Raw genomic sequence first — 12,246 nt, 5'->3', positions numbered from 1 at the left:
GCGGAAATGCTAGGTATATACCGTTGTGGTATATAGATCTTTCTGCCCCACCATACATACACCCCTCACACAATACATTGAGACAATGTCGTTCATTATTCCCGAAGACTGACATTTTCCATCGACTGCACCAATTGCTTTTCACTCTCCTCAGATAAAATAACTTGTACCCAACAGTTGCCAAGCTTGCCAACACTTTCCCGTGTCCTTCATTGCTTGAAAAACTTGTTTAAAATTGTACTTTCTTTTGATATGCTGTGGAATAAGGAATGGGTAACATGAGATTACACAAGCTGGACGAGAAAGCCAGGGCAGGAGAGAAAACAGCAAGTCAAAGCAAATGTATAAGATAAACAAATGTTTATTGACAGATTTGTACAGCAAGTATGTATATGTAGATCTATATACGAAAAGAAGATAGATGCAGTGAAAAATATCTGATAAGTCTGAATGCAATTGAAAGGACTAGAAAGACCAAACAGACATGTCCTACTTATTAACACAAATGTTCGCATACTATTATCTGCATGAACAACAAGGTTACTACAATTATCATTTTTATGTTAGCATGTTTTATAAAGACGTTACATGTATACTGCTGACATATTTTACAACAATGGAACGACAGGTCATGACACGGTAAATATGCTATACCGTACACCAATTACGAAACAGCTTCATACCATGAATCTCATGAAAGGTAACTTTTTGTGATATTCATCTTTCAAGACATGACTACAACAAACTGATGAATATTTTGTGCTCATTTGTATGATGTATGGCAAATGCTACCATGGCAACACCACCTTCCCATTCAAGTTTACATGTCAGAGTTTTTTTGTAAGAATCCACAGAAAAGAGAAGAACAAATTGTAAAGAAATATCTGGAATTGACACTAATTCTGAAAGGTCACTGAAATATTTTTGCAAAGATAAGTTAAGGAAATACTGTATTTGTAACATACAACATCAATATATCTTATATTTCCTATTTGATGACTAAACAGCCAACAACAAAAAGAGGTCTTTGAGTAAAATATGAAATTACTAATGAAGGTTATATACTAATGAAAAAGCAGATATTTCAGTATAAGTTGAAACATAAACATACCACAAAATATGGTTCACCTCACCTATACTCTTTCCCCCTCACCCTTCCCCCTCCTCAAAAAAAAACTTTAACAGCCATTAACTAAAAGAAAGGTCCATTGGAACCAATAGTGCTTGATCGTAAAGAAATAATGAAGGAATATTATATTTTGAAAAGATGGTAAAAATGACAAATTTCTGGCATTCAGTCTTTAAACACTTCTCATGTACTTTCATAAAGCATTCACTTTTCCAGTAATGGAGTGAAGACACCCACGTTGTGCCGGAGTTTTTTCATTTAGAGCTCAAGTCAACTCGCTCTACTTTCTAAACAATTCGTTTCCCTTTGACTAAATCATAAACAGATACCAAGTGAGCAATGCAGGGAATTATTTTGTGTTTAGATTTTCATACGTAAAGTGTGTAAAATTTTCTTCATCATTAAATGGTAAGAGTTCCTCTGTTTACCATAGAAGGTAGAAGCACTAAGCATCCTTTTAATTTGTGTAGAAAATATTCCAATTCACTACAGCAGTTTTGTCTCCATTTAGTACTAAATTGTGCCATATGTAGAGTGTTGCCATTTTGCTGTATTGCGTAGGTAGCTTTTGCCATCTTGTGTAGTATTTGTCTCTGTCACACCAGAACCAAGAAAAAAAGATTCCCTGCATTGCAAAGATATACTTGATCTTTTCTGAATTTCCTTGTGCAAACAAATGTAACATAACTGTCACATAATTAAATGATCAAGAAAACGGTTTTTGGCAAGAAATTTTTGTTAATTTACTATGCAATTAATTAAAAGAGCAAACAAAATAATTTTATATTTGGTTTCCCAGTGTAATCCACTGACTCTGCGCAGGTACACAGTGCTACTGTTTAATTTCTTATTGACTTAGCCTTAGTGACTCTTGTGGCTATTATCTAGAAATTTTCACCTTAATTTAACTTGATTGCTAAAACAGATTGCCATAAAAATCACCACAAATGATTCTTTAGAGATCCTTCAATCAATGAAAGATAAGCTAGTAATACAAGCATTGAGTAGGGTCCTTTTAATCATGTCATATATTTATGTACACACACCCCCCACCACCTCTCCCCTCCCTTGACCATCAAAATGCGTTACTACACCATTCTCCCTTTTTATGTTTGCTTGCATAGCATTCATCCTAATGACATGAAAGTATGTTATAATAATGCTTCATGATAGTTTAAGACTTGTTGTGACAACCTCAGTTAAACACACCGATTTCTTAAAAACATCAAATCTACTTCAGAATTTGTTTTCACATTGACTTGTCCACTGCTCTGATATATTTTAATTGTTACATGAATATGCAAAGATTCCCTGGCAGACCAATTGCCAAAAACTATGAATAAATTGAAACCCAATTGTCAGTTAAAGTAATTCTCATAACCCGGATCACCATAAGATTAAAATTATAAATTAAAAGCGATTTAGATCATATCTAATAGGAGAAAAAAGAGAAAGAAAAGGAGCAGCTTGTGTTGAAAAGAATGGTTCCGACAAAATCTTGGAGGAGTAAAATATTCAGTCAACTGCCAGAATGGATGGTAATGAGAACTCTCAATAAAAGTTACTTTCAGACACAATATTTGAACACTCCTCAATCAAAGTAGAGTGTAATTTATATGGGGAAGCTATGACATATTCCATAGCTTAAATCTACCACTGTGCGAAAAGAGGGCTACAGTAGAATTCAAATTTCCCATCTTATAATGATTCGAATTACTAATCTTCCCTTGAGAAATACTGCGATCACTCTGGACTTGATCAAGTCTCTTTTGATAAGTTTGACGTCGTTGAAAGGCAAAGTTGAATGAGATTCATCTTTTCAGTTCTGAAACCTAGCTGTACAGATGTTCTTTGGCAGCCAAATAGGCGAATAGCGTACAGAAACCACTGCATATCAGTCTTCAGAACAAACTTTTATCGGCAAGAAAAGTTAACCTATTTGTCAGTTTGAGTTGGCATTTGTCACCATCACAGGTTTCTGAAGCTTGCAATTGAACAATCATGCTTTTTCAAAAATGCTTTAAACAATCCATTGTGTTTTGTTTGGTGTTAGTGGTTTACTGGCTAGCAACAATATTAACCAACAGTAATCATTTTTATTATCAATCTTTGTAGGACTAAGTAATATCAATACATTTTTTTTCTACATATCAAACACAATTGTAATTAGCAAATGCAAATTCCTCATAATATTCCTGTAATACCAATTATCTGCTAGCCACATTTAGCAAGTATTTGACTGAAAATAAACCAATAAAAGTTCCTATACTTTTGTTAAGACTTTCCACTATCAAAAAAACTCCAAGAAATCAATTACAACACAAACTGCACCTTGCTTTTTTCTTTTTGTCCCCCTATTATCTTTGGATGTAATTTGAATAGATGAATAAACAATAGAGTGCAAATTATTTTCCATTTCTCTCAACCTCTCTTTAGTGACCATGTCCTACTTTGGCCCTGTAGCTCATACGTTTAGCCTTCCAGACGTTTAAGATGCAGGGAATCTTCTGGCCTAGTCACGACCTCGCCTGGTCTTCTAATCCAAGTTCGAAGAGGACGATTCCCATCGGGGTCCTTTTGATCCCCAGCGACTCAAGCTTCTTGCTCATCTTGTTCTTGAGATTTCTCATCCTGAACGCAGCATGCAATAAAACAGCTGGAAAAGAGAAGCAGTATTGCTAACTGGAAAGATAGTCTTGACACATTTTATAAGCTACTGTATACAACAGTCAGAAGTAAATGTGACAAACAGTGTCATCTTTGTTTCAACCACATTCTATAGTCCAGGCTAGTTACATCATCTATAGGTGAAGATTCTGAGAACAACACAGAGATCACATATGAAATGAACCATGGGGGGTGGACTGACCTGCCTAGCCATCGGACAGTGCTATATGGCATAGAGAAATAGCAAGGGGGGGGGGCCTACTTGGCTCCACAGCTTTCTAATCAAATGTTATATTTTGAATGCAAAGACACAACTTTTGTTCTAGCATTGTGGGTCTTATCCATGTCATCCAGAAATGGGCTAAATCTCAACACTTCTTCTTAGGAGGACTCCATTTGTTTTGAGGACTCCCTTTTTTTTAATCACTAACTATGCCACAGTGGACGCAATGACCATTTTCCCAGGAGGCTTAGATCACTGTCATTCTGTCCCTGTAAGGTCTCCATAACCAGCGGTAAGTATTCTCCTTCCTCTGACATACGGTCGCAGAAATGATCTTGAAAGTAGCATGCAAATGCAGAATTTGTACTTTGCCATTGAATTTAGGTAATAACAAGGGCAATCACTGTCACTGAAGAAATAGTAAATAAACAAACAAATAGAGCACAATGTTTACAGACAGACAGACATGTCAATAATATTCAGTTGTTTTGATTAGCTATGACTTGCACACTTACCTGTCAATGGGGCTAATATGCCCCACACAAAGACAAGAAGGCTTCCACATAGGTACACAAGGATACAAGCTGCCACTACTATACCAGAAGCACAAACCAGAGGGTGCTGCCTCTTAAACTTCTGGCTTTCCCGTTTATGGTTGGATAAGTAAACAAAACCAGCGCATAATACAACCACGATGATGATTCCGATCATCATGGCCTTTGGATCCATAAAGCTAAAGAATTGAAAAATGAGAAGAAGAGCATACAGTGCTTGTATTACAGCAAACATTGAAAGCCAAATTTTATGAAGGTTTGTACTTATTTAAGAACAGTCACCCACGATACAGCCTAGGCACGAAACCAAACAACTCAGTCCACTCTCAACCTCACTCCCTTTACACTGAGACTGTGACAGTGATGGTGTTATTAAGTCAAGTGAGGTATCATTATGTCCCTACTTTGAAAGGGAATTACAAAACAACAAGGGTATGGATATCTCTGAGAGCATAGATAAAAAGTCTTCATCTGATACTTTCACACTGTCATTTTTTCACTGATAGCTACCAAGTTGGTTGCTGGCTGCAGGTTAAGAAATTCAGGCTATGTAAGTTGGCAAAATACCATTGAATAAAGGGTAACAATCACCCTCCAAAAACCTTGGTATAATTTCTGTACCTATCATAAACCCGGTAAATTATAGCTTATAATCAGCAAATATTAGTGGGCTACTCCCAAAACTCACATACATAGAGTCACTGGTTTGTGCTGTAATTCATGTGGTACTTGATTTTTGCCAGTAGATTCTATCAAGCGCAGTTTTGAACAAGTGGTGAAGCCTAGGCCTGTCTGTGACAGAATTACCATGGATAATTAGTATGGAGATTTTCAAAGTTTTCAAAAGGGACGTTTGATAAGAGTTCTTTATGCTTAAATATTGCACTGTATAGTAATATATTTTTAAAATATTTGTTTCTATATATTGTGTGTGCTTTTTCCCAAACTCGAAAGTTGAGTCTTTCTATATACTGTGTGTGTTTTATGTATAGTTGCGTAAGTTATATGATTGTTAAATATTCATAACTGGTTAGCTGTAGTGCTAATCATTGACCCAATCTTAAATTATAAACATGATTTCAGCTATTTAGAAGATACAATTGATGTCCTTAAAGGCATTGAAGACTCGCCCCAAACCGCGTGCGGCCATCTGAAAAAGTTAACTTTCCGTTGCTTGCAAGTGACGTTTTGTTTGTGTCGATACAAAATGCAGACAGTAATGAAACGTGATACCTTGTTATCTTTAGCTGGACCTGAGATGTCCATCGATGTATCGTTTGTATACAGTGCTGTGGGTATTGACCGCAGCTGTATGTACTGACTGTACACTAGTGTCTAATGACCTACGGTAGCAAGCTGTGTGTGTATTTTCTGGGATCGATGGTGGTGTTATAACACTTCTGTTACACCTCATCGAAACTAGGTCAAATTACCGACATTAGACGTTTCTTTTTGTGCAAGTCTTCACACCCTTTAATTAATCAGTGAAGAAAGGCACAGTATCACTTCTTTTCTAAACAGTTCAAATATATCCAATGAAAAGAAGATGAGAATTCCTAAGTGATTGTGGCAAATTAAATATCTTTTGCCCAAGGTTTTTGTGTGTGTGTTGTGTGTCTCTAAATATATCCTATTTAGGCTACAATAATACTAGTTACCACTCCTATGGATCTTTTACTTTGAGTATCTTGCATTCATCCCATGACTTCAGTCCTCTGGAAAATAACAGTAGGCTTACACTACAGCTGATCATAGCATTGTGCACAAATCGGATGGTCTTCAGTAACTTAACACTAACAGCTTTGCTAAGACTAACACTAACAGTACAAACATTCTTTAGAAGACAACAGTAATGGCAGGTAGCTCTGTGGTTTAATTCTATCCTGCACCTAGCCTAAGTAATTTTATTAATGGCTTGATAAAGTTTATCAGAATGAGATGAAGTTGATTGTGTAAATTTCTTGAGTCTAAAATCATCAAAAAACATTCCCCTTATAGTACTTCTAACATTGCATAGTTATAAGGTATGGGTACAAGTAGTATAATATGATCAACTTTATTTTAATTTTGTCATAGGGGCTTACCCGACCAACAGAAAGATAATCACAAAGAGAAGGAAGTAATTAGTTTGATAGTAGAGCAGGTTGTCCACCAGTCTATTGGTAAACCTCTCAGCATCCGTTAACGCTGGTGATGAAAATCTAGCGGACTCTGTTAAAAAGTCTTGCAGTGACCTCAAAGGTGCCACTTCGATGTCTTCCATGATGACGAACTGCAATGACTACACTGGTCACCTACCCAAAATGGACGCAAATCACGAATCTACTGTATATGAAATAACTACTTTATTCCACCAATTATCATGAGTTTTGCTTTCTGTCCAGGCGATCGAGTTTAACACTGTACTGAAGTCGGTAAGAACATAAACCGCGAGTAACACGTATCATTGATTCCGCTGAGCTAGCGATAACCCCAACACAAAAGCACTTGGTGTATACCCAGCCTACGTGTAACTGTTATCGTCGACTAAGTACCTTTTTGTATGTAACTGTTGTAGGCGTTGTGCGCACATCGTATATACCGTTTATGCGAGAACACAACAGCTGCAGAACAAACGTCATATTACGACTTGGAGTAAGTAAACGAGTAGCGGGGAAATCCCCCATATATGCTGTCGCATCATCTTGCGTATCATCCCCTTGAAGACAAAGACTTGTCCGGATTTTGATCAAACCAGAAAATGTGTTTGTCACCAGTAGCACTCATTTACACAAGATAAATTTGACTATCTTTGAGATACTGAATTGATAGTGGTCCACGAATGAAAGTTTCTTTAGCAGCCACGCAGACTGTCCGGAGTGTGTACAGCATGTAGTATCATGGACCCAATAGTAGGTAAACGAGAGCCGTGGGTACTCGATCGGCGGTACAACAAGTTTGTAACCGAATTTAGGGAAAAAGCATTTTTTCAGCCAAACCTTCAGCCCGTCAGCTCATAATTGTAACCTTTCAGTGCTGCGGACGGTTCATATACGAACAAGCTCAATGGGCAATACAGGGTGGTTAAGGTATTCGTTAATCTGGTTTCCTTAATCATAGTCAGTATAGGCCCCAAATTATAGCAGGCTGTATAATTGCTAGTAGTTTTCATAAAGTACTTTCCTGGAGGTCTTTACCCTCCAAATTGTTCTCAGACATTTTTAAGGAACACACAAAATGACTGAATGTCCCAGTGAGGAAAATTTTCTTGAAGGTTGTAATAAAAAGTCTAAGAATTTTGACCAAAGGTGACCATATTTGAATATCTATAGCATGATACATCATACCTTCAAGAGATTCTTGATGACAAATCATATGGTAGGTGTGACTGGTTTCACGCCAAGTTAGGTCAGAGCCTTGGAAATATATACTGACTGATCGTTTTGGACATAATGTTGTACCTAGATAAAGTTAACTGAAAACGTCCCCCCCCCCAAAAAAAAAAAAAAAACTATAGTGGTATACCACTGGAGCTGCAACAAACAGTAGAACTAGCATTGTTTATATCTTCACATTTTCCCGGTATAGTCCTGTTTCAGTTGCATCTTCATACATGATAAGATTTTCCTTCCCCTCTTAAACTGAACCATTTGTACTCCTTCATTCCGACGCTCGTGTTATGATTCGGTAGCGTAACTCCTATGGGCTCGGACCGTGCTGAGCCGTGGGCCCCGGGCGCCCCGGCCAAAAGGGGGCCCCCGCTATACTGATGCACAGAAAAAGGGTATACCTCTTTGGATAGGGAGGGCCCGTTTTTACTGGGAAAGAAAAACTCATGCAAGACCGAATGTTGTTTCTCACTCATACAACTTGTAAGATGTACCCAGAAGCCGAATTCCTCAATCCTCATACCATGGTACATAGTTACAAAGAATTGTTATAGCTATGTTCATAGTATTGTTCTGTCATTTCTCTTGATGTATTTTAGCATTAAAACATATTTGTCAGCTGGAAACAATGTGTAAATACCAAATGACAATTCAAATGTTCTAAACCAAGACCCCCTGCATTGATCCTGCATAAATCCTTAGACCTTGGCCCCATGGGAGGGGCAAGGTGGGGGGACTTGTCCCCTCCCCCTGGAAAATAAAAAATTGAAAAAATAGTTAAACATTTGACATTTCAATGATTTCACCCAACCAACAGTTCTCTAGTTATGTTCATAGTGCATTACTGATATTATTGAAAGTCAAAGTCCTAACACATGAGATCTCAATACAACCGACTGAAGTGCAACTTGAAACGCCCGGGAATTGTCTTTTCCGACGATCTAGGAGTATTTTCTGGCCAAAAAAAAAATGTTACGCCACTGTTATGAATTCCATAGCAATTCTGTGTTGGAGATGAGTCGCGGCCTGCCGTGCAATGAACTATTTACGATGAGTTATTGTTAGATCTGGAGTAATCTACGATAATAAACATGACAGGGCGTCTTCCTTAGTGTGTATTTATATAACACAAGACCATTTTTATATGGGGGTAAGCTACCCGGGTACTAAAATTCTGGTTACATCAGACAACAGCTTTTAAGGACTATAGTTTCCTCTATTTCAGATCCAAAGTAGGAACAGTAATCCCTTGATGAACCTTATCCCCCTCTCCTCCAAATCCCGCTTACACCCAACGATCAATAAATTGTGGCTTATGCACTTTCAAAAATCCCATGAAGTCAAAGACAAACAAATCATTTACACGTCAAAAGAGTATAAAGAAGAATTTATCTGATAAAGGGAATTTTTAACTTCGATTTTTCAATTAAAAAAAAATCACATAATGGTACATTTAGTAACAAGGTATTGAGATGAGGTTTCTTCCCTGTAAGTATCGGGTTCTATCATCCCTCCCATGCACCCGCAGGCCCCCTTCACTCCCTTCAACCTAAAGCAACCAAAGAGTCAATTTTCACTACACCTTCCCCTTCTAAATAATGTAACCCTGATCATGAGAAAAATTCTCTTTGCGTTTGATCAACAGTTCTCCCAAATATATACAAAGTGTTACCCTACACAAGATAAGTTTGAAATGGTGAAGCTATAAAGTAGCCTCCTCACATGTACTTTTGCAATATGCCCCATTCCAAAACACTTGAAACCATGGTAACGGTACTGTTATGAATGTTTCTTAACCCAAATTGAACAGTTTATTCCTGAGTTCTAGGGATAGTCCTACTGAAATATGACAAGTGACTTGATATATTGTTGAGAAAGTAAGCGCGTATAGCGAGGATTCAATTGATTGGCCTGTCAACGAGGACGCTTTGCGCTATCTGCGTGGGGTCCAGGGGTCACCATAGGGCCCCCAGCTGGTGGGGTTCAGCATATATACGATATGGTGGAGTTCAGAGCTTTCAAATTTTATCCAATCGGCGGAGATTAATGGTAACACAACCGGTCATATTTAGATAATTTACCGGCCAAACCGGGGGAAGACATTTGACTTGGGTGGCTCCCGCCCCCCCCCCCCCACCTCCCGCTGGTTACACCACTGTTTGTGATGTATTGTAAACTTGAAGAGGCTCTTACCACGTCCGTCTGAGTAGGCCTGGTGTGTTACATATGATTAACTGAAGGCCTATCGGTACAAGCGTTAGAATAAGCAGTATAGCCACATTTCTGTTATAGAATTACATAAACGTGGACTGATAACTTTTTCTTATTGGTCGTAAGTCGTAACAAAATTCATTTTGGTGACTTAATTTCCCCTTTACGTGTTGTTCAAGTTTGTTGACAACCGATACCACACATGACTCATATCTCATATCAATACAGTTTCCAGAAGTAACATATACAACTATAAAGACATTTTCTGCAATGTTAGTTTTTCTCGGACATCTGATATGTAAACCGTAGACGAAATTCGTGATCATTTCTGATGCATTTACTTATTCAGGTATTCGACGGTACAACGTGTGGGGTATAAGTGTCCATTTTTGCGAGTTATGTGCCCTGCAGACACACCGAATTGATATTATTTGCGTTCATTATATGCGAACTTCAGTCTTTCTTTTATTATATTTCTACTCAGAATGCGAGCAACTGAACAATCTATATAAATTACAGCAGCCGAGGGAACGGTCTGGGTCGAGATTAAGCGTTGCCCCGGGGAGCCATGATGTAATATAATGCAAACCTTTTTAGTATAATCAACACGGTCTTACAAATCGTGACGGGAGGGTAGATAATTACTATGACATCGCAGTGTTACACGACTCTTGATCATCTTGATCATACTTGATCATCTCTTCATGAATCACACAATTTGAGAAACAATTCTCTCTTCTTTCTTTTTATAGATTCACAAATGATCATTTTATGAAACACGTTGCATGGACGGATGTTACCAAACGAAAGGACTGGATTATATTTATTTTCTGTTATTGCGATCTTTGAGATATAGTTAATCGCGTTCAGCAAATTAGATTTTCTCAAAGTACACTTTCCAAACATTGGGTAAAATTAATGTGTATAGCATCATCAGAATATTTAAATGGATATTTCGGTGGCAGATTTTATCAATGATACATGTATAACAAACACTTTTTCAACACTATGTAGCATTTGATCAACGTCGTCTCAATATCATATATCAGTTCTCGTGATCATATATATATATATATACATATATAAATAAATATAATCACGAGAACTGCTATCTAAATCATTTCGGGCAGCTGGTCGCTGATTATATCCAATCAGAGTTGTCGCGGCAAACGAAAATAACCAAACAGTTCTAAGAATAGTGACCAGTTGCATATTATCAAGTCACACCAAGGTGTTACTGCACATTCCGCAGGATAGCTAGCTGGGTAACTTTATCGTTATACTTGAGTGGAATAAAGTGTACCCCCAGTGGTGAGCGCTGACGTAAGCAGTCACGTTTTTCTCTTGTCACACAGGCATACCATATATTCGATAAATATTTATCATGGTTCATAAAAGGGTTTGCTGGGTTTTACATAAGAAAACAAGACCGAACAACGGTTATGTGGGTTGGGGGGGGGGGGGGTGGTGGGTGTGGGTTGGGGTTCTTGGGGTTCGGACACTAGCATGGAGCCATACATGACAGCGTAGGGTACAGGGGCCAACCATTTGACCCTGGTAACGGGGATTAATACCTTGAAGCTTTCATCGTTTCCAGAACATACATTAGCTTCAAATTTTGGAGGAAGCCGTAAGTAAATGATGGCCCGGTAGAAGTCAAAGAGTAGTGTATCCTCTCCTGCCTATGTTTATTTTTTTTTGGGGGGGTATGTCAAATTTCATTGGAGGGGTGGGGTGCGCCTTTAGGGGTGTACCTCCATCGTCTCAATCTATTGTAGACGCCACTGACGACAGAAATGGGTCCATTGTTGAATTTCTTGCCCGTTCATTCTGCCAGTGGTGGATCTGATCTGAACAAACTTAATTGAGGACGGTCTGCAATAAAGAGTTCAGAAAATAACGGTCTTCGGCGCTGCGAGACTGTAGGCTACTGCCATTGACATATGGGCTGGTATTATGTTAAACGGCTTAAGTACTGAGTTATTGCCACTCACATGAATCATTTTACTGTGAACACAATACGGCCATTATCGAATCGAATTATCTCGATCTAGTTCCTCTTACAGAAATTGAAATAGGCGGAGCTGCATGAAT

The 12,246-nt window shown here is 38.1% G+C and overlaps 1 protein-coding gene across 1 annotated transcript; it reads right to left on the bottom strand.

Annotated features, from left to right (window-relative positions):
* Positions 1-345: 345 nt before the first annotated feature.
* On the bottom strand, positions 346-7,191 carry LOC139961486 (PRA1 family protein 3-like). The gene is made up of 3 exons (XM_071960676.1): positions 6,658-7,191; positions 4,535-4,752; positions 346-3,785 (listed from the first exon to the last, which is right to left on the bottom strand). Exons 1-3 carry the CDS (start codon positions 6,834-6,836, stop codon positions 3,646-3,648), a joined length of 537 nt encoding a protein of 178 aa, XP_071816777.1. The 5' UTR covers positions 6,837-7,191; the 3' UTR covers positions 346-3,645.
* Between the last annotated feature and the right edge of the window lie 5,055 nt (positions 7,192-12,246).

Source organism: Apostichopus japonicus, chromosome 20 (genome assembly GCF_037975245.1).
Source record: "Apostichopus japonicus isolate 1M-3 chromosome 20, ASM3797524v1, whole genome shotgun sequence".
Taxonomy (NCBI): Eukaryota; Metazoa; Echinodermata; class Holothuroidea; order Aspidochirotida; family Stichopodidae; genus Apostichopus; species Apostichopus japonicus.
This window is presented reverse-complemented; position numbering and strand designations above follow the sequence as displayed.